At 46.3% G+C, this 23,733-nt stretch overlaps 1 protein-coding gene across 1 annotated transcript in view; it reads right to left on the bottom strand.

The window, feature by feature from the left end:
* The window catches only part of ZDHHC9 (zinc finger DHHC-type palmitoyltransferase 9), a 37,095-nt gene extending 17,498 nt beyond the window's left edge, over nt 1-19,597 (bottom strand). The window contains exons 1-2 of the mRNA XM_051968145.1: nt 19,329-19,597; nt 16,866-17,177 (exon numbers count right to left, since the gene is read on the bottom strand). Of these exons, the coding sequence (XP_051824105.1) occupies nt 16,866-17,032 (167 nt within the window). The 5' untranslated portion in view covers nt 17,033-17,177; nt 19,329-19,597. The remainder of the gene's footprint in view (nt 1-16,865; nt 17,178-19,328) is intronic.
* Between the last annotated feature and the right edge of the window lie 4,136 nt (nt 19,598-23,733).

Genomic DNA, 23,733 nt, shown 5'->3' with positions numbered 1-23,733 from the left:
AGATCCGACTCCTGCACTGTATTTTTTTTTTAAAAAAAACAATACGACACTAAAAGCTTTAAGAAAGAGGAAGAGGAGGAGATAGAGCAATAGGGGGAAACAGGAGTCCCAAGAAGACACTGGGAAGGTAAGATTGGCAGTGTCCCCTTCCCCCAAGCTTTGTCCTCTGAGACCCAGGTCTCTCATTCTGCCCTGTCCTCCCAGTCTGCCCTCACGCCCCCACCAGGTCTCCCTTCTAGCCATGGTTCCTCGGTACTGATGCTACCCAATAAACAAACCATCTTCTGGCCCATTATTGAATCAAATGATATGTACCTGAAAATAAAAATATTTTGCCATAATTTCTTTCTGCTTTGGAAAGGTCAGAAGGGCTACAGATGCAAGCAAGAAGGGTAACGCCCAAGAAATGTCCAGCCTTGCCAGGGTACCTCTGAACTCAAGGTCTTCTTCAAAGAGTGGCCCTTGGGAATTAAGAGCTATGTGATTAGCCACCGGAGGGAGCCTATACTTCAATTAAAAAGGAAAAGAGAAAGCACAACAGGCCAACAAAGGAACAAAACTGAAACAGATGCTACCCCTATGCCTAGGAGGACCAGAGCTCCAATAAACCCAATTCCAACACCTGCCCACAGACCAGACAAAAAGCTAGCTTGGCTTTGGCTTGTGCTGAAGCAGCAAGAACGTGAGCGAGGTTCACCCCACTTTCAGCTCATGCCATTGCCTGCACCTGCTAAAACAATCCATTCCGTGTAACAACAGCCACACAACAGGCCCATTGTCTTGGGGGATGAGGCCGCTGGCCGGGCAGTTGTTTTGCCAATGATTGGGTGTGGTTGAGGAATACAGATGTGGCCCCCTCCTAAGACTCTTCAGCCCTACTTCGGATGAAGCCCTTCTGTCAGAGAATCACAGAACCCCTGAGCTAGAAGGAAACCTCGGAAGCCATTTGGTCCGGTCCGCACTTGAACGGGAATCCAGACAACCACATTCCTGACAACTGGTCAAAAAAACTGGTCATGACCTCCTGAAGGGCCTAAGGCCTCTGTTTAAAAAAAATCAAAAACCAAAACCAAAACCAAAACCCAAAAAAAAAAAAAAATGGCCACACAAAGGAAAAAGCACTGAACCTGAAACCAGAAGATCAAAATTCAGATCTCGGCTCTAGTACCTGATTCTGTGTCACCTGAACAAGTCATTTTCCTGCTCTGATACTAAATTTCCAACTCCACAAAAAGGTAGTTGGATTACACTAGACTCCAAGCTAACCCTTCCTGAAAAGCCTGGTTTACAGCTTGTCCAGAGAGCTGGTCACACCAGCTCAAGCTCATGCCACGGCAGTATCTGAGCAGCTGTTTGGCATTCAAAGCCCTCCACAATTTGTTATCATTCAGAGCTCAGACTGTTTCCTTCTGGGTACTCCAACTAGATTATTACTAGATTACTCATAGCCCCTTCAAACTTTTGCTCATAGATGATTCAGACCAGTTCCAATGACCTTGTGATGAAGAGAGCCATCTGCCCCCAGAGAGAGGACTGTGGGAACCGAGCGTGGAGCACAGCATATTTTCACCTTTTTGTTGTTTTGCGTTTGCTTTTTGTTTTCTTTCTCATTTTTTCCCTTTTGATCTGATTTTTCTTGTGCAGCAAGAGAATTCTATAAATATATATGCTTATTATTGCATTTAATATATACTTTAACATATTTAACATGTACGGGGCTACCTGCCATCTAGGGGAGAGGGAGGGGAAAAGTTGGAATGGAAAGTTTTGCAAGGGTCAATGCTGAAAAATTACCCATGCATATGTCTTGTAAATAAAAAGCTATAATAATAAAAAATTAACATATATTTTACCACGTTTAACATATATTGGATTACTTGCCATCTAGAGGAGGAGGAGGTGGGAGGAAGGGAGGGAAAATTGGAACACAAGCCTCTGCAAGGGTTAGTGTTGAAAAATCATCCTTGCATATGATGTTTTGGAAATAAACTAAAATAAAAAAAATTTTGTTCATACCGGTCAATATGACAGGAATGGCTTTCCTCTCAGCCCCCCCACCCAATGCATACAAATGAACATGAACATGAACATGAACACACACACACACACACACACACACACACACACACACACACATACACACCTTCCAAGATTTAAAAACCCAGATCAAATGTCACTTCCTCCAGGGAACTTTCCCTGCTCTTCCCTCCACCCACCATCAACAAATGATGTTCTCCCTCTCAGACTTCACAGGGCACTTTATTTGTATCATTTTACATGGGCTGGCCTTCATCTTTATTACTTTGTAAACCACAAAATACTTTGTAAAAGTTAGTTTACCCCGCCCCCAATTAGCCAGTAAACTTGTTGAAGAGCAGGAAGTAGGATTTGAGCTAAATTGTAGCAAGGGAGTAGGGTTTGAATAAACTGTAGCAAGGACTAGGGTTTGAGCTAAATTGTACCAAGGAGTAGGGTTTGGACTAAATTATGTTGCAGGGAGTAGGGTTTGAGCTGCACTGTGGACTTCTCAACCTTGCACATTGCTCTGCAAACAGTAGGTGTTTAACATTTGTTAAACTGAACTGAAAAATCTATTCTGGATACGTCAGCCTCGATTTATTCGAAACAATAGTTCCCATTTCTGTATATTTAAAGCATTTCTCCTCTCAATACTTCTGGGTAATTCAAGTATTATTAGCTCTGTAAATGAAAACTGAGGCCCGCAGAGGGGAAGGGACAATGGGGCTTGTCAATTTTTAACCACAGGCTGGGTGGGTGAGAGGGGAGGAGGGGACCGTGCCCGAAACACCCTTTTAAGTTTAGTAATGTATTATCATTTTCTGATCACTTTCTTAAGTCTAGCCCACCAACAGAACAATGACTCTGATCTGACTGTAGCTGATTGCCAAGGAAGTGAAAGCTCACCCAAGACAATTTAACAATGGGCTTGTGAGCAGTTTGAAGCCATTCCAGCACTCCCTGGGAAGGACTCATTCAAGGTCACCTAGCTTGGAAAGCAGCAGAGCTGGGGTGCAACTCCCCATTTCAGCTCCATTCAAATATTCGAGTCCTGAGGTGTGCAAGACACTAGGCTGGGCAATAGACACAAAGAAAAAATGGCGGAGGTACTCGCCTCAAGGGGAGAGATCGTTCGGTATTGGGGAACAAGCACATTTGCAGAGATGAGTAAATCTGAGCCCTTGTGGAGAAGCGACTCCCAGATGAAAAAAAGCGCCTGGACCAGGGCAGGTCAGCACCTTCTTTTCAATCGATGGTCTCAGAGAATTGCCCAGAGCAGAAGTGTCAGACATGAGTGCTCCGGAACCAGATTAAAATGTAATTGGGAAGTATTTAACAAAATAATAGAATCAAACAGAAATGTTGTTACATTTGAACATTAAGTCAATTTGTGGCCTGCAGGTATCCCTCTATATGCTTTAGAGGTCTCCATTTCTACTCGAGTTTGACAGCCATAACCAAGAGGAACCAGAGGGGTCACGTGATCAGTAGGGGTCAGAAGCAGAGCTTCGGGGTCTATCCACTTAGACCTGTCATCTTCATTATTCAGAGACCACTCTCCAGAGTTGCGAGTAATCTCTCCATTGCCAAACTTAAAGGCTTTCCGTTCTTCTCGACCTCTCTGCGGCCCCTGACACTGTCAGTCACATGACACTGCTCTAATACCTGGCTGACCTCTCCTCCTTAAGTCTTTTTTTGCTGGATCTTCATTCAGGTCATGTCTAACAGCCTTGGCGGTATTTCCCAGGACTCTATCCTGGCTCTTCCTCTCCCTCTGTAGTGTTTCTGCTCTCATGAATTCAATTGAGCATCTCTATTCTTTAGATTCTCTTCATTAATTAATCATCCCTAACTTCTCTAACCTCCAGCTCTCCATTTGCCTTCTGTACATCTCAGACTAGCTAGCCCTATACACAACTCAACATGTCCAAACATGTCCGTGTCCAACATGTCCAAAACTGACCTCACCATATTTCCCCCAAACTCTCCCCGCTTCCTAACTTTCCCATTACTGTCAATAGTACACCCATCCTCCTAGGCACTGGGGCTCACAATGCAGGGACAATCCTTGCCCCCATACCCAATCTGTACCCATGCCCATGTCTGAAGATTCCACCTTTGTAATATCTCACTCATCTGCCCTTTTTTCCTCTCTGCTCCCAGCCTGGTACAGACCATCATCACCTCAGGCTTGAACTGCTAGCTGGTCTCTGCCTCAAGTGGGTCCACCCCAACGCAATCTCCGCCCAGCTATCGGCCATCTTGCTCCAACATATCTGATCGTGTCCCCCAATGGCTCCCTATAACCAACACAGAATGCTGTATTTGGTAACCAACGCCTTCCTACCTTGCCCCCTCCTACCCTTTCCCGGTTTTCTTATACCTTACTCTCCCCAACAAGTACGCTGGGATCCAACAAAACTGGCCTCCTGCCCGGTTCTCCAACAAGCCATTCCATCTCTTTATGTATTTTTCACCGCCTGCCCCATGCCTAAAACGCTCTCCCTCCTATCTCTACCTCCTACCATCAAGGGCTTCCTTCAGGTCCTAGCTAAGATCCCTCCTTCTGCCACCAATCTTCCCTCTGTTGATTATCTCCAATTATTCTGTTTATTTCTTGCTTTTGCATGGTTATTTGCATGTTGTTACCTCCCCCACCTCCACCCAGTAATCTGACCTCTGTGAGAGCAGGGATTATCTTTTCCTTTCTTTATATTCCCCAGAGTGAATGACACACAGTAGATGCTTACTTAATAGATGCCTGTTGACTGACTGACTAGGCCATGCTGTCTCTCAGCAGAAGGGAGAAAAGTACCCCAAACCAGGGGGATCGGGAACAGTTTTCTGTAAGAAGGAGGTAGCACCTAGATGGAACCTTAAAAGGAAATGAAAAACCCTCCAGGGACAAGGTGGGGAGAAAATCCCAGGCACACAGGCCAGGCAGGCCAAAGGCACAGAGATGCCAGATGGACGGCCCAGCTCAGGAAACGGCTAGCGGGCCGGCGTGGCCGTAGTGGAAAACGCACGTAAGGGGAGCCCCAGATAAGGGCTCCTTCCACTCACCCAAGTTGTCTGCATTTCTAGTCTGCTCTACCCTGGAGGGAGATATGGGCCAATTGCCTTTTGGACAATTTTTGAGCACTAAGGAGCTAGCTCTACTCCCCATCCTAGCAAGTTCAGTTCCTCACTGGAACCCCATTATGATCACACAGACAGTGCCCCTGTTCCCCGGTGGCTTTCTGTCCCCGGACGACATGTGCTGCTAGATGTCATTGTACTCCCTGTGTTCTGCGGCCCCTTCCGCCTGAAGCCAATCCCCTCTGTTTTGCATTAAAAGGCCTGCCTCGGTGTGCTGTTTTTATAAATCCTCCATGGCTTGCCAACACTGGAAATCAGCTGGTGCCCTCCAGCTGTATTACTAAAAGCATTATCTCTCATTTCAGTGGCCCCTGAAGGTTTAAACACTAAGTACTTTCCTCAGAACACCTGTTTGAGGTCAGCAGTACAAGTACTATTAGGTCCCTTTCACAGATGAGAAAATTCAGTCCCAGATTAGTGCAGGAGCTAGTACTAGCTTAGATCAAAACAGCCCTCCTAACCCCTAGGCCCAGTATTCCTTCCCACCATTTCAGTCTGAGAAATCTGGGAGTGACCGGTCCCCCACACTGCCAAGTCAGAGACTCTGAGGAGGAAGAAATGGAAGCATTGAAGAACCCCAAAGAATGAATTCTCCCCCCTCCCCCCCAGCTTTGCTAGATTTATATGGGCAGGAATCTTCCTCGCCAAAGGCCACCTCAGAACAGCACAAAGTCTCCCCTCACTGACAGATCTTTAAATGGAGGTTGGTTATCCACTTCTCAGTGATGATGTAGAAGGGATTACTGTTCAGTTAGCAGCTCTGAGATTCTGTATTCTCTGACCCACCATTACCTCTCCCTTCTATGACCTTTATTTTTTCCATTTATATATATTGTTCCCGCCCAAACTAAAGTATGGGTTTAAAAAGAAAATCCCTGGAAATAAAACTATGGGGAGGAAAAAACAAGTTTCTACGAGTTTTTCCATACACTCGATATCAGTCCTTTTGACTGTTAATATCCAGAGTCCTCTATTTCTGTCTAAATCACAGAATCCGGCAGTTGGTTCGATACGATTTCAGACCGTTTCAATACTTGCTGACCAGTGTTTCATAAGGCCCACAAATACAGTGCATATGGAGGTTTTTAAGTCACTTCCTGCACATCTGGATCCACCAAAAAGCTGAGTTCATACTTGGCGATCCACACTGTAGCCTCAAGCCACGTTCTAGATTCCAGGAACTCTCTATTGACTAAGTCAAGCAGCCCTCTGCCCCAAATGCTTTGACTGGGCCCTTGCCAAGGACAGAAAGGCACGAGAGGCTTCCTTCGCTCTCGAAGACGGTTAGGAACGTCGGCATCTTTGAAATCCCTGGACTATCATCCCAGTACCTCACGTGAGAAATGCAAGCAGCCACTACTACCCCACATTGGTTAAACATCTTAGCAGGATGGGAAAGGGCGGGGGTGGGGAGCCCAGCGTTTCTCTTCATTGTGACAGACTTACACAAAAATCAAGTCTCTCTGCACTTAAGAAGAGCCATAAAGAACCTTAGAAGGCACCATCCAATTGAGGAAGGTCTTCCTCTAAAGCAGACCTTCAACTTTTTCCACTTGAGAGCCCTTTTCACCAGAGAAATGTATACTTGACACCCCAGGGATATGGCTATATAAAATAGATCTACAAATAGACCATTTAATATGACCAAATAAATCATCCTTTCAAGCCCCCCACGTTCAGTTACAAGACCCCCCAGAGGGGGTTCAAACCCCCAGTTTAAGAAGCTTTGCTCATCATCGAGATGTTTTAGCATCCCTGAAATCCATTGTTTGGATACTTCCAGTTGAAGCAAATAAACATCTATTAAGTTTCTACTATACGCAAGTTAAAAAAGCTAGACACTGGAGGTATTTCCCGGGAAGGAGGTGGAACACAGACCTTCCTGAGGCAGCCCACTCAGCTGTTGTACAGCTTAACCGTTAGAAAGCTCTTTCTTATTTTGGAGACTAGAAGCAACATCTTACTCATCGTGTTAGAAACTCTCAAAATTATGGAAAATGCATTTTACACAGGGCAGAGCGTATAGGAATTAGGAGCCGATGTGCCCCTCAGGTAGGACAAGCTAAAAATACTTTAAAAATCCAGATGACAGTCCTATTAACAGGGTATAGAACTATTGGGGAAGGACAGTTGGTCCTAACGTGCTGGCTTCAGGTTGTCCCTTAGTATATCTTTATTATACAAGCTTAGACCGGCTAAACCCTAAATTTGAACAGACCACAAGTTTGAGATCTTGGAGTAACTTATTTTTATCACTACTAAAGCCGTTCAGTCCTTCCACGTCACCACTTGCATTCGGTGAGAACAAGTGGCCTTCAGAGACCTCAGGTTTCTCTTCTTGTTAGTTCAGCTATTTCAAGGTCCCCTCCACTGATGTATTCTCCCCCCTCCCCACCTTGCTCCCTCACTGTGAGCTCTTCAAGATGCTACTTTAAAAAAAAAAAGTTCAGAGTGTTCCTCTTAAGCTACAAAGGGTCCAGATCTACACTGACAAAGGATAGGCTGGCTGTATCTGCTGCCTGGAGACGGGCCTACCCAGGTGCAGAGAGAGAGAGAGAGAGAGAGACTCATTCCCAGAGGACTGGACTGATGGACAGTTTGGGCCCCAACAATTACTGAAGATCATCTACGCAGAGGGAGAAGGGTTCTGATTGGAGGTACGTGACGGAATTCTCATACAGAGGAAAGCACAACTCCTTGAAATATATCAGAGCTCAGTTGTGTCTCCTCGGACTCGGCAACCTGAGTTTGGTCGAATAAGCATGTGTCCATCTGTCGTGACGGACCACCACTGTTAGTCAAGGTTAATCAGAGGAATAATGAATTACTGCTTGACTACTCCAAGTCATCCTCATCAAACCAGTCCTACGGAGAACTAGCAGTGCCCATGGGGGTGCCAGCTGCCTGCTAGACCCACGATTATTCCTTCACTAACAATATTTCCAGATAGATTCCAAAGGCCAGCTTTCTCCCCACTGCCTAAATGAATAGATGAGGAGGTGGAGCCAAGATGACAGATTAGAGGCAACTCAGCTGAACATTCCCTTCCAAACAGCTTGAAAATAATCTCTGAAGTCAAATTTTGGAGTAACAGAGGCAACAAAAGGTCAGGGTGAAATATTTTTCCAATCTAAGAAAATTTTAGGAAGTAGGAATGAGGGAAAATTTATTTGTGACAGGGACAGAGGCCTGTCCAGAGCCCACACACGCAGCGGCAACAGTGGCTGCAGCAACAGCTTCAGGAGCTCCCAGCCCAGAAGTGGTAAAAGTGGTCAAACAAATGATCAGAAAGAGATCACAGGGGACCCTCTGATGGCACTGAGTACAGCTGGCACTGACAATCCTATTTCCCATATACAGTTCTGGCTCATACTTGCAGAGCAGAGAGGAATGCTGGGGATCTGTCACAGGAGATTAATGGCACTGGTGGTAGTTTCGTGGCAAAGAGAAGCACTACCACCTATGGCTGCAGGGCACCAGGGACTTCCTAAATAAAGACCAGAGCTCAGAACAGGAAAACAGTGACCGTACTTCTCTGAGGATCACATCATCTTGGAAGCCCCATCAAAAACTTGCAGACCCTTAGAACTAGCTCCGAAAGCAGTGGCATGAAAGCCTGAAGCTTAGCACAGTCCCTCCCACCCCCAGGAGAGCAGAATCCAGTTTTAAGATAAAGTTTAAAGTCAAGAAATCGGCTAGAAAAATGAGCAAACAAAGAATTTGACCATAAAAAGCTACTGGAGTAGCAGAAGACCATGACAAATTCCGAAAAAGACAACAACAGATAAACAGCTACAAATAAAGTTTCAAAAAATGCTGGTTGGACACAAACCCAACAAGAACTCCTAGGAGACTTAAAGAGAGGGATAAGAATAATAGAGAAAAACTTGAGAAAACAAATGAAAATGATGTAAGCAAATTATGAAAAGAAAATTGACTTGCTAAGAGGCACAAAAATTACTGAAGAAAATACCTTAAATGATGTCAGAAAGGCCTGGAGAGACTCACAGGAACTGATGCTGAGTGAAATGAGCAGGACCAGGAGATCATTATATATTTCAACATCAATACTATATGATGACCAATTCTGATGGACGTGGCCCTCTTCAACAATGAGATGAACCAAATCAGTTCCAATAGAGCAGGAATGAACTGAACCAGCTACACCCAGTGAAAGAAATCTGGGAGATGACTATGAACCACTACATAGAATCCCCAATCCCTCTATTTTTGCCCGCCTGCATTTTTGATTTCCTTCACAGGCTAATTGTACACTATTTCAAAAAACAATTCTTTTTGTACAGCAAAATCGCTGTATAGACATGTATACTTATATTGTATTTAATTTATACTTTAACGTATTTAACATGTATTGGTCAACCTGCCATCTGGGAGAAGGGGTGAGGGGAAGGAGGGGAAAAATTGGAACAAAAGGTTTTGCAACTGTCAATGCTGAAAAATTACCCATGCATATATCTTATAAATAAAAACCTATAATGAGAAAATACCTTAAAAAACAGAATTGACCTAATGCTAATAAAAGTAGTACAACAGTTCATTGAATAAACCAACTCCTTAAAAACAGAACTGGCAAAATAGACAAAGAAGCACAAAAGCTCACTGAAGAAATGAATTCCTTAAAAATTATAACTGGGCAAGTAAAAGCTAATGACACCACGAGACTTCAAGAAACAATAAAACAAAGCCAAAAGAATGAAAATATAACAAGAAAATGTGAAATATCTCTGTTGGAAAACCAACAGACTTGGAAAATAGATCAAGCAGGTAATTTAAGAATTATTGAAAGTCATGATCAAAAAAAGAGCCTCAACAGTCTATCAAATTAAGGAAAACTGCCTCAATATCTTAGATCCAGAGGGTAAAACAGAAATTGAAAGAATTCACCAATCACCTCCCAAAAGAGATCCCAAAATGAAAACTCCCAGGAATACTACAGCCAAATTCTAGATCTCCCATGTCAAAGAGAAAATACTTCAAAGCAGACAAAAAGAAACAATTCAAATATTGTAGAGATCTTTGTAGAGATCTGGCCACAGCCAGATCACACAAGATTTAGCAGTTTTTCCATGTTAAAAGGAGGTTGGAATATGATATTCCTAGAAGTCAAAGGAGCTAAGATTACAAACCAAGAATAACCTATCTAGCAAAGCTGAGTATAATCTTTCAGGGGGGAAATGGATATTTAATGAAATAAAGAACTTTCAAGCATTCCTGATGAAAAGACCATAATTGAATAGAAAAACTGACAAACATAAGACTCAAAAGAAGCACAGAAAGGTAAATGTGAAAGAGTAATCACAAGGGTCTCAAGAAAGTTAAAATGTTTCCATTCCTATAATGAGAAGATGATACATGTAACTCCAAAGAACTTTATCACTATTAGGGCAGTTAGAAAAAGTCTACATAGAGAATATGGATGTGAGTTGATTATGTTGGAATGGTGGCCAAAAAATGAAGGGGTGGAAAAGGAGAAGAGGTAAAAAGGAGAAATTTTTTCTCCTATAAAAGAGGTGTGCAAGGAAGAGCTTTTACAATGGAGAGAGAAATGAGGGAGTCAGGCGAATGCTCAACACAATTGGTTCAAAGAGGGAAGAATACACACACACACACACACACACTCAGTTGTGTATAGAAATATAATTACCCAGTTGGAAAATAGAAAAGGAAAAGATAAGAGAAAAGACAAGGGGGTAGGGAAATGATGATAAAAGGAAGGATAGATTAAGGTGGATAGAAGAAAAATAGATTTTTGAAGAGGGAAAGTATAAAATCATTTGAGAAAGAAGAAACAGAAGAAAATGGAATATGGAAAAATACAATTAATAATCATAACTGTCAACGTGAATGAGATGAGCTCACTCATAAAACAAGCAGATAGCAAAATGGATTAGAAACAAAAATCTAGCAATATGTTGTTTACAAGAGACAAACTTGAAACAGAAGGACACACAGTGTTAAAATGAAGAGCTGGATTTAGCTAAAGTTTAAAAAAAAAAAGCAAGGGTAGCATTAATCATCTCAAACAAAGCAAAAGTAAAAAGAAAACTAATTAAAAAGGATAACCAGAGAAACTGCATTATACTAAAAAGGTACCATAAACAATGAAATAATATCAAAAAATTTTTACAGCAAGTTTCCCTGATGAAGGCCTCATTTCTGAAATACATACTGAATATAAAACTGAATCAAATTTACAAAAAATTAGATCCATTCCCCAACTGATATATTATTAGAAGATCTAAACAAACAGGCTGTTTTCAAGTGGGGGGCGGAAAATCACAGCTCTAAATCACTATTGCCTAGAGAAAGGAAAATTTAAACTCACCTCACACCTATCAGAAATGATAAATGCTTAAGGCGATGAGGGAAAAACAGGGACACTAATGACCTGTTGGTGGAGCGGCGAACTGGTCTAACCATTTGTAAAATAATTTGGAACTATACCCAAAGGGCTCTAAAACTGCACTGCTTTTTGACCCAGCAATACCACTATTAGGTCTGTACTAAATCCAAAGAAAAGGAAAAATATTTACAGCTGCTCTTTTTGTGGTGGCAAAAAATTGGAAATCCAAGAGATGGTCATTGACTGGGGAATGGCTGAACAAGTTGCCGTGATTGTGATGGAAGACTATTGTGATAAAAGAAATAATGAGGGGGGGGGAGGGTTCTGAAAAAAAAACATGGCAAGACCTATGCAAGGTCTTGCATCAAGACTGATGCAAAGTGAATGGAGGAGAAGCCGGAGATCACTGCACACAAGAACGGCAATGTTGCAATGATGATTAACTGTGAATGATTTGGCTATTCTAATCAGTATCCCGACCAAAGACAATTCCAAAGGCTGTGATGAAAAAATGCTATCCACTTCGAGAAGGAGAACTGATAAACTGTGATTGCAAATTGAAATCTAATTTTCTCACTTTATTTTTGTATTTGTAATATAACTAATGTGAAAATGTTCTGCATGATTTCATATGTATAATTGATATATTACTTGCCTTCTCAGTGGGGGGAAGGGGTTGAAATGAAGGAGGAAGAGGAAAAAGAAGAAAAGAAACGCTTCAAGGGACCCAGATTTCCTTGGTAGGAGACTAGCAATGCCAATAGACATATTCCCTTCACTTTAAAAGATGGCCTTGACAAAACAAGCCTCAGCAACGTAAGTTAAATAAGCTCAGAGGAAGGTGTTCTCACCACAGAGTGGATAGCTCCCAAAGGGTTGGATGAGGCAACCGGGATGGGAGCTGGATGACGATTTGGAAAAAGGGAGTGTGTCTCACTCTACCTCAGTGAGACACAAGTCAACACTGAGCTGAGCACTGAGAGCTTTCTAAGACTACAACTCACCAACTTCCTGAGAGACATGCTTAGTGGGGCTCAAAGGTCCCCCCATAATACCGCCGGTCAGGGTGCTTCATCCGGGCGATGCCCAATGTCAGCTGCTGTGTGGTTCTGCCACCACATGGGCAAAGCCATGCTTAACAGCAGCCAAATGCTTCAGTTTGAGGGAGGACATGTGGCCTCTACTGCCTGTGGAGTTTTCAGGTTCCCAATTTTTTAATCTTTTTGTTTTTTGTTTCCCAACTGTCTAATCTCAAAGTCAACAACATGACAGCTCTTTTCCCAAGGACTAGATATTCACATAGTAGAAATTGGCATCAGATTTGGGTTCTATTCTCAGCTATGCCAGCAGCGTGATCTTGGCCAAGTCCTCTAACATCTCATGATCTAACATCCTATGATCTCCTAAGAGAAGGGAATTATGGAATAGGAAGAACATTGAATTTGGAGTTAGAAGACCCGAGTTCAAAACTCAGTTTGTGTTCTGACTCAGTAGATGACCTTGAATGAGAGTCCCTTTCCCTCTATGGGTCCATTTCCAAAAGAAGGGAGCTCACCAGACAATCTTCAAGGCCAGCCCAAGGTTGAATGTACCTAAGTATGATGACTCAGGAGCTGGACAGCTCACAGGCAACCAGTTGAACTGGGCTGAAGTAGTATCTTCCCTCTTATTGGGGTCTTTCAATGAAGGCTGAATTACTTATTAAAGAAATCATGGGGAGATTCTTTTTCAGACATAGATTAGTATCGTAAAGTCCCTTCCAACTCAGATTTTGAGATCTGGGCTGGGGTCATGTGTTCTTTATAGCACATTAACACCAAATCTAGTCTGGGCAGAGAGAAACAAGAGAAGGTTCTTATGGATTCAAAACTAGAATTGTATACACAATACACATTCACAAGCAGTTCATCCCCCAAATAGACTTGATAATCCCCTTCTTTTAAACATTACTAAGCTTTTCACCTTTAAATTTAAAAGACTGTTGGGGAGACTTTCTTCCACACACCCTGAGAGTTCTCCAGGCAGAAAGAACAGAGGACATATTCAAGCTGTCCATCAGAAATTTCAGGATCCGTTCTCAGAAAAATCCAGAACCGCTTTTGAAGCTGCCCCTTTTCGTGGCAGTGAATGGTAAAGCCGAGGAGCCACGTGGGGTGGTCTTGTCCATTTGGACTGACACACAGCTAGGATAGTGTCACTCAAGCCATTTACAGTCACCCTTCAACAGCCACCAAAGACAGAGGACTATTGTTAAACTTCGACTCCATAAAACCAAGAGGTAAAAACGGACTATCACACAGAATGCCGAGTCCCTGTTTCCAGACAATCTGAAGATAAGAACTGGCAACTATCTGATATAGTTTAAACATGTTCACCTGCCTGAAGGTGGGAAAACCAGGCTATTGCAGTGTCCTGTCCGGTTCTAGAATTCTATCACGCTAAGGAAGCAACAGTCTGTTCTCTAAACCCCATCGCCATCAGAATCTGAAGGGGCAGGGACAGGAGAGGAACTCTATAGAGAACACAGAAAATGAAAGATCGGCGATTAAAGGGTACCAAAGAAAGAGGTCGACAAGGAGTCAGAGTGAGAAATCTTGGATTCAAGTCCTGGTTCTGTTCCTGACCACTGTGCCCAGAGATGAGTCGTAGAGCTGGGAGGGATCTCAGAGATCACCTATCTCTGAATTCTATATGGGAGGGAACTGAGACTACCTTGCCCAAAGTCCAAGATCATACAGCTAGTAAGAGAGTAATGATCTAAACGGAGATCCAATATTTCCCTCCTGAGACTGTTTTTCCAATACACAAAATGAGAAGTTCTATTCTACCTACTTCACAGGACTGTTGTGAAGAAAGTTTTATAAACGACTACGGAAGCTGTCCTGTGGAAGCCGCTCACGGGTTACAAGCGTGGCCAACCCAAGGGGAGAAGAGACCTCACTTCTCTCCCCACTGCCCTCCCAGACTACATAAAAGCCTAAGGAAGGGCTCTAGGCTTGACTTCTGCCTGTTGGAACCCTAACTTCCCCATTCTCCTTCTCAGCTGCTGTGTTTACTTCCTTCCCCTCAGGTATTAACCTCCTCTCCAAAAGAAAAATATTGACATAGCCAGCTGGAACTCAGAAGAGTTTCTGCACAAGCCTAATCTTCATACCTGGGCCCTAATCCCAAGAGATAAGGGGTGGGGAAAGAATGTCATCTCCATGAACCAAAGGACTCTACTCAACCCGCCTCAGTCAAAGAATAACTTTGCTAATTATATGCTGTAGCCCTGCCCAAAGGCCTTTGGGAACCAAATAGGAAGGTGCTCCGCAACATAGGCCAAAGTCTGTCAAGCTGAGAAGCTCGGGCTGGAACTCCTGGTTACTAGTTCTCTTGACCAATCAAACCAGAGATTCAAGAGGCTAAGGACTATCAGCTTATTCAGGGGCTGAAAACAGCCTCCATAAATGGCTCTAACCATAACATTTAATACAGGAAATGTACACACACACACACACACACACACACACACACACCAGCTGGTAATTCGATGGATCCAGAAGAGTTCCACTCTGTCGTAACATAGTGAGACAAGGTAGAGACGGAATAAACAGAACCAGAGACAGAAAAAGCAACAACAAGGGATGAAGAAAAAGAAAATTTGAGTATATATATTTCTGCACTAAACTCAGTTGGAGCTGGCTGCAATCTTGTTACCTGAGAGGCTATTTTCCCAAGTACTTTCAACAGTTCCTCCGAGCAGCAGCAGCAAAGGAACCTTTAACAAAGGGCTCAAAGATTTCACCCATCCAGTTCAGTTAGAAAGGAGCTCCGATTCATCCAATACTGTTCCTCGGGCTCATGTTCGGCACTGACAAAAACAAGCCTCAGACTCAAACATCGAGTGTCCCTGCAAATGTGCTGAGGGAAACCAGTTTTGGAAGATGTAGACCCAGAAAATGAACCCAAGAGAACACCAGTTTTAATTATCTGCAAAAATGAGTCCAAAACATCACTGTGGCCATAGCTGGCTCCCATCCTGGACATCACGCCTACAGCCAAAGGCTCTTGTAGGCCCTCAAATGCCTCGGCAGTCATACCAAGAGTAAGACAGGTCCATGATGCCCCAGCTATATCACATAAGCTACCATGCTGAAGGAGTCCAGTACCCACTATTGCCTAAATGAGGGGGAAAATCTCCTCTATGGTCTCAGATATAGATGGAAGAGGTGGGTGCTTCTGGAAAAAGGAATTAGTAAAATTCCCTGTCCCAAAAACATCTTCCCTTCCTGATTGCCAAGGGTCCTTATGGATTACTTCTGTTAAGGATTTTTACCCTGTTAAAATGAAAAGTTAACAACCAAGATTGCTATGAGGATTAAAACAATTAGCACAATGCCTGGTACTTAGTAGGTCCTTAATAAAGGCTTCTTCTACTCCAGTGCAAACATCCTGATAACATTAACCCGCAGTCACCCATTAATGACTTTCTGCATTTTAGTCTACACTTGCAAGCTTTTCAAACTTGACAGCAAATTGAGACTTAAAAGATATGGGACTTAAAGCTAAGGATAGGGAAAGGGTATTTGGGGGGGAGAAGAGGAGGATTGGGACTTACTTAAAGCCAAGATTAGGGAAAGGGTATTTGGGGGGGAGAAGAGGAGGATTGGGACTTACTTAAAGCCAAGGATAGGGAAAGGGTATTTTGGAAGGTAAGAAGAAAAGGATTGGGACTCAAGTTGGGACTTAAAGTGAAGGATAGGGAAAGGGTATTGGGGGGGGGAGGAACGAGAGAAGGATTGGGATTTAAGTTGGAACTTACTTAAAGGTAAGGATAGAGAAAGTATTTGGGGGAGGAGGAGGGTTGGAACTTAAATTGGGACTTAAAGGTAAGGATAGAGAAAGGATATGGGGTGGGGTGGGGGGAGAAAAGGGTTGGTGTTTTGTAGAGGGGCAGAGAAAAAGGAACAAGCAGGAAAGAAGATTTAGAACTTGGGGTGGGGAGGCAAAAATGCCACCAGGAGGCCAAGAGATATCTGGGAAAGGGACCAAAGGACAAGGAATGAACTGCTTAACAAAGAAACAATTGCCCAAGTCAAAGGATACATTTCACTTAGGTGCTAGGGTAAACCCAGATCTGGTACTAAGGGAGTTGGTATCTTAGTATTTTTTTTTTAAACCAAAAAAGGCAGTAGAAAACAAGACCCTCCCCTCTTTTCCCTCCCCCCATTGCCATGGCTCCTCCAAGGGCCAAAAACCCAAGGGAATCATCCATAGCAATTCTCTATGGTGAAGCCCCCAGAAAGCAGAAAACCCCTCCACTGAGTTAGAATTAGGCAAGTCTGCCCTAAGGGGAACTCACTCAAAAGCAAAGAACAGCGTGCAGGTCCCCAGAATGAGGAAGAGGGTCAAGTAGAAGATTCCCTTCTGCCGGGCCATCATAACGCGTCCATCGCAGCAGAAGGTGTTCCTGCCTGGGAGCTTCTCCCATTTTCGAGTCACCTTCTTCCTCACCACCATCACAGACATGGCTGCAATACACCTCCTAAGCTTGCCTTCAGTCACAGGAGAAATGGGATTTGGGTCAAGTCCAGGTTCAGAACCACAGCTCTGGTGGCACCGGTGGCTGCTGCTTCTGTCAAGCCAGACATCATCAAAAATCTGACTTTCAACCCTAGGAAAAAAAGTGAAACAAAAAAACATAAAAATGAGATAATAAGAGTATCCTTTTCCGGGAGGCAGCGCTTCCAAGTGAGGGGGAGAGACGGGAGTGTTTTATCCCTATTCTGTATCTGCTGAGATAGCACAAGGGTAAGGGTTTTATGTAGTTCATTTGGGGGAGGGGAGGGGAGAGGTGGGGTGGGGTGGGGTGGGGGAGGGAGGGAAGTGCCTTACAAGCATGGAATTAGTAGAAAGCTAGCTTTGGAGTCAAAGGGCCCCAGTCCAAATTTCCCAGCAACTTCCCTGAGGATTGTTTTCCTGCTCTTCAAAATGAAGACCAGGATGATCCTTCTGGTACCGACCCCACAGCAGTTAGGCTCAATTGACAACCCATGTGAAAACACTTTGGAAAATTCGCTCTCAGAAGGAATTCTTCTTCTGCCTCCTCCCTCTGCGCCCCAGTGAGACTAGAAAATGGGGAGCTTTATCTCAGACGACCAAACTGGGAGACCTAGAGGTTAAATGACTTGGCCCACTCACGCAAGGAAGAACCGAGTTGTAAAGTAATGGGTTTTCTGCCTCCCAGGTGCTTCTCTGCAGCCGACTATCCGGTTTTATAACCATCTACCCAAAGCCTGGGGAAAACAACCCTAGAGTTTGTCCTTCAAGGGCCCAAGTCCCCGTTCTTTCACCTTCTTTCTATTTACTACCAAACATGACTCACTTGAGGGGATAAGTCACCCTCTGGCATGGATAGGAATTTCTGGCCACGGCCACATGATGCACACACAATGTATTTGCACAAACCAGATTTGCCCTAACCAAACACTGGCTGAGCTCTCTCCGGGTCCCGGAAACTACGAGTCTTGCTAGCTCGTCCAGCCTTTATGGCAGCTGAATGAAACCACATTCCTGAAGATGGGGGACCACTAGGTAGAGGGCACTGACTCACTAAGGTGGGAGAGAGAGGGTGGGGGAGGGCTTGGAGGTAGGAAGGAGCAAAGATGGCAGCAGCAGCAGCAGCAGCAGCAGCAGCAGCAGCCACGAAATGGGCAAGGTGCTATGTGGGACAGTCGGGAGTGGCCCATCTCCATTCCCTGGGCCCTAAGCGCGCTCCCGATGTGAACCTCCCCCTCCCCCATCACCACCCTCTCCCTCCCCAGCCCCGCTCCTCCGAGGTACGGAGCATCGCAGCCGCCGCCGCCACCCCCGCCACATGCTGGGAAGAGAGGGAGGGAGCCGGGGAGGGAACCGGGGAAGGAGCTAAAGAAGGAGCCAGGGAAGGAGGGCGGGCGTGAGGGCTGCCGAGGAGAAACAACCCACAGGAGGCGGCCTCCTCCTCCTCCTCCTCCTCCTCCTCCTCCTCCTCCTCGTCCTCCTCCTCCGCTGCCGCCGCGGGGCTGGCCCCGCTCCAGCAGGCGCTCACAGCTCCAGGCCATGGTCGAAGGGACGCTGCCCGAGGGGCCAGGGGAGCAGGAGGGGCGCGCGGGCTACGCGGTCCCGGGCCCCGCCGGGCGGAGGCCCCGGGGCCCCGGGCACCACGGAGAAGCAGGCGGCTGCCCAGTGGCGTCGAGCAGAACAAAGCTCCGAAGCCGGATAAGAAATGGACAGCGGACAGCGGCCGACCGCCCCGAGGCCCAGCAGCCTCAGGCGCGAGCGCCCTCCGCCCTCCGCCCGCACCCAGCACCCCCACCCGCCGGAGCGCCCCCTCGAGTGCGAGGCGAGGCGAGGAGGGGACGCCCCCCGAACTGCGCGCGCGCGCGCACCACGAAGCCCGCGCAGCCCTCCCCCGGCCCCCCGACCCCCCACCCGCTCCCCCCTGCCAGCCGGCTGGCGTGCGGACACACGCACTCCCATATACATCCGTATATATATACACACGCGCGCACGCACACACACACAACACACACAACACACACACAGCCGCGCGCCCCGGGACGCACCGCCACGTGCCGCCACAGCCACGGTCACGGCCACGGCCACCGCCACAGCCCCCCATCGAGTCCGGCTCCCGGGCTCCGCGGAGCCGCCGCCGAGCATCCGGGACAGGCGGGTCCCAAGCCGGCCGGCCGACCGGCCGGTCCTCCGGGGGTGGGGGGTGGGGGGGAGCGAAAAGGAGGCGCACCGCGGGGAGCTGCCACGGCAGACGCGACCCCCTGCTTACCTGGCGACCGGGACTGCGGTGGGAAAGGTGGCGTCCTCCTCCGGAAGGGAGCGAACGATCTCGGCAGCAGGCAGAGGGATAGGTGGTGGCTCCTCCGCCCCGCCCCGAGCCCCGGGCTGCCGCCGCCTCCGCCTCCGCCTCCTCCTCCTCCGGGAGGGGGCCGGGGGGGAGGGGGGGGATGGACCTTTGCCGTCGGGAGCCACGGCCAGCTGCGGCAGCAGTCCACCGCTGGAGGAATGGAAAGCTCCGCACGTCAGCCGGCTGCTCCAGCGGCTGCCCGCCTGCCATTGGCCGGGCCCCTCCGGGCGCCTACGCCCCCGCCCCCCTGCCCCGGATTCCTATTAGTTAATAGGCATGCCACTCGACGGCGCCTCCTCCTCCCCTCCTCGCTCCCCCCGCCCCCTTCCCCATCCCAGTGCCAGTTTGCCCTTCGGGTCCTAGTGCCAATGGGCGTGAAGTGCCACTTTGTCACGGAACCCACGCGGTGTGGGGGGGCCGCTGGCGATGGACAAGCTGGGACCGGGACCACCAAGTACGCGGAAGCCCCTCGGTCAGCAGCGAATGGAGCGTTGAAGACCAGCTCTCCCCCCCCCCCCCCTTTGGGCCTCTACCCCTCCCTGCTCCCTACTTCTAGGCCTCCTTGTTTGGAAAATGATACCCAGGAATTTCACTTTCCAAAACATAAGGAAATCATCTCGAGCCCTTTCTCAAGCGAGGCTCCCTCAACCTTGAGGCGCCCCCAGAGAACAGCAGAAAACAGCCCCGAATCTGAAGTTAGAGGTCCCAGCCCTAACGTCCATGCTCCTTCCCACTGGCTGCATGACATTAAACGAGTCACTCCTCATCCGCCAATTTTGGTATCTGAAAAATGGAGGGACTTGGAAAGCGCCGTGGTGCGGTGGAAAGAACAGAGAGGACCCGGAAAGATCCCGGTTCGTCCGATCACTGCCGGTGTGACCTTGATCCAGTCATTTGCCCGGTTTCCTCGTCTTTAACATATCAGACTAAACGACCTCACAAGTCCTTCCCAGTTCTACTTCTTCGATCCTATGTGTCGATGGGACTTGGGCTCTGCTTCCCATTCTCCAACCTGCCCTCCCCCTCTCTAAATATAGCTAAAGCTTGCCGAAAGACACCCAAGGGAAGAGTCCACAGTACAGTATGGGCATGATCACCACCGCCGAAGCCAAGGCTCCCAGCTAAGTTTTTCAGAGGGTATAAGCTTAAGGGCAGGTAATCAAAATCAAAGTTTAGCCGGAAAGATTCTTCAGCACGATGCTCAAAGGCACCCCACCTTCTGCCACTTGTATAAAGCATTGAACATCAAGAAATCCCCAAAGGAGAAGGGATGAGACAGTCTGAAATCCAGTTCTTCCACCCCGGCCCCACCCCCACTATGAGGAAACTAGAATACCTGTGCTCCCAACGCTTGGGGGGTGAGGGGGGTGAGGAACTGTGAAAAGAATGCCCTATGTTCCTATGATACAGTCGGGCAGATGTCTAACCTACTGACCATGAAATAGTGTGTATCGCAGTTATGTCTTTTTCTTTTCCTCCCTCATTGGATTGTAGCCCACCCCCACCCCCACCCCCAAGCAGTGGGAGCAGATCTGGACACTTCATAAATGGTCAAGTTGAGGAAGTCTATCATGCTGCTCTGGGGACCACATACAAGTGTGAGAATTATTTCACCGATAGAGCTTGAGGAAAACTTAGAATCCCACTAGTCCAATTCCCCAGTTTGATTCTAGAGGAAAGTGAGGCTGAAAGAGAGATGTGTCTTGTCTAAGGTCAGTCAGACCAGGCAGGGTCATTACTTGAACTCGGGTCTCTCTGGCTTCTGACTCCAAGCCCAAGGCCCTTACTGCTGAACCACACTGCCTTTTTCTTCTTTCTAGTATTTTCATCTCAGCTGGGATGACAAAGAGCCATATAAGGATAATTATATCTGCTTCCTTCATGACAGCTTTCATTCAGAAATTTCCAAAAGACAAAGAACTCATGAGATAGTTCTGTCTCCTGTGAAAAGATGGTCTGACCTATTTTATAGAAGGAGAAGCTCGGCATTTAGGAAGCAAGAGTTTCCTGGGCTGTCCCCCAAGCCTGGAAAGCTTTGCATCTTCATCCCTGCTTCCCGGACTCCGTGGCTTCCTGAAGGAAGGTCTCTGCCAAAGTCCCACCTTCTGCCAGAAGCCTTTCCCAGCCCTCTCGAAGCTTGGTGCCTTTCTTCTGAGATGACCCCCAACTGGTCCTGCCCATAGCCTAGGTAGTTGTCTGTGTATTGTCTCCTCCATTAGACTTCACAAAACTAGAGACCAGGAGCTGGTTTTTTGGCCTTTCTTTGTTCTCTCCAGCCCTTAGCTCGGTGCCTAACACATAGTAGGTGCGGAATACATGCTAGATGACTGACATCTGATGCCTCTTGGAACTCCTACAGAGTATAATCATCTGTTTATCCTTTCTGCGATCAGTATTATTTAAGGAGACAGATCTCACTTTCTAGTGGAAGATACAACAGCCCTTTGGCCGGATGGGAGAACAGATTTCCCTCAGGCCCCACCCTACTATTCTCCAGGGCAGTTCTACCCAGAAGTCTCAGGTAAAAGCCCTGCTTCTCTTATTACATGCAGCCCAGGTCCTTCCCAACAGTCGGAATGCCTTTGTCTCCCTAGTCCCCCCCACCAGGAATTTCTTCCAAATTTCTAGAGTCCACCTTAAAAGTCACATCCTTTAAGAAGCCTTCCCGAAACGCCCTGGCCTGTGGATAGATAAGAGATCAAAAAATATGACAATTTTTCAAAGGAAGAAAGACATGCTATCAACAACCATGTTAAAAATGCTTCAAATCTCTAATAACAAGATATAGGAAATAAAACCATTTGGAGGTTTCATCTCCTGCAAATCAAATTGGCAAAATGACTAAAGTAATCAGTGTTGGAGGGACTACAGGAAGACAAAAGCACGACTACGCTACTGATGGAGCTATATAATTGGTCTTACTCTTGGGGAAAATAATCTGGGCTTTGAAAAAAGTTGCTAGCCTTTGATCTTTTGGTTCTGCTACTGAACATGAATCCCCAAGGAGATCAAAGAAATCTTTTTAGCAGACAGGTCTCCCATATACCAAAATATTCATGGGAGAATTTGTTTTGTGGTAGCAAAAACTCCGAAAACAAGAAGGCTACCCATTAACTGGAGACAAGTCGAACAAATTGGAGTTGGTGAATGCAATGGTGTGGGGGAGATGGGGGAGAAACACTCAACTGGAGGTCCAAGGATCTTGGTGAAAATTCCAGCTCTTCTATTTCCTACCTGGATGACCCCTCGGACACTCCACAACTTCTCTGGATCTCTGTAAAATGAAGGGGTCCCTTCAGACGGTCCCTATAATCTAAACCACATCACCAGGTCACGGATCTATAATTGTGTGTGGCTAAGATATGGGGCCATGGCCAGTCATCTAGATTCATATCTTGCCACTGTTCTCTGATGACTCTGAGGAGAGAGTGAAGCTGATGACTTTGCATAACCCTTGCCTCAAATCTAATTCACTGAACCAAGGATGAACCGTTGTTGAGTAGTAGTAGCTGCCCCCTCCCCCCGGGGCCCAACTGGCCACTTTGAATTGACCAGTGCTGCTATAATAATTATTCTTATTTCCCCTTCTCCTCCTCCTCCTCCTCCTTCCTCTTCTCCTTCTTTCTCCTTTTCCTTCTTCTTTTTCCTTCTCCTCCCCTTTCTGTTGTTCTATCCACATGTGCAGCCATACCCTTCCATGTGGGTGCTCTGTCCAAAGAATCTAATTTTTGATTCCCTTATACTTTGCAAGGCATTTGGGGATTTGAGGGCTAGATTGGTTTTCCCTATTTATTTTTCCTATCATTCCTTTTTTTCCAAAAACCTGGGACAATGAATTCTTTTGTCTGATTTTTCATTGATCACTCCTTGAAATATAGCTGGGAAAAAAATAGACTTTGAAAAAGCCCATTGTGATTCAAATAGAGCTACTTGACTACGCCTTTAAACCCAAATCACTCTGGCTTTCACAGATTGGCCAATAATAGGTCCCAGCCCAAGCCACTGTTGCCCATTGTTTGGGTTTTGATGGCTCTGAGTAAGTGCAAAATAGCAATTGTTTTCTGTTCTGGCCTGAAACTCCAAGGGTCTTCCCCTCCCAGATTGTTTCCAGGCAAACTAGGCCATCTTTTGTCTCAGTTCTAACCTAGCGTTTAATTACTGAATGGTTGCCTCAGGCGAATTGAGACCTGGGAAAGACCTTAATTTAAAAGGCCAAGGTCTCCCCCTGCATCCTGGACCATTGCCAGGCATCTTGACCTGTGTCTTGCCATTGGACTCCGATAACTGGAGGAGAGCGAGAGGGGGAGGCCCATGACATGGCCCAGCC

The sequence above is a fragment of the Antechinus flavipes genome, chromosome X (genome assembly GCF_016432865.1).
Source record: "Antechinus flavipes isolate AdamAnt ecotype Samford, QLD, Australia chromosome X, AdamAnt_v2, whole genome shotgun sequence".
In the NCBI taxonomy this organism is placed as follows: domain Eukaryota; kingdom Metazoa; phylum Chordata; class Mammalia; order Dasyuromorphia; family Dasyuridae; genus Antechinus; species Antechinus flavipes.
Note: the sequence above shows the minus strand (reverse complement) of the source record. Positions and strands in the feature narration are given on the sequence as shown.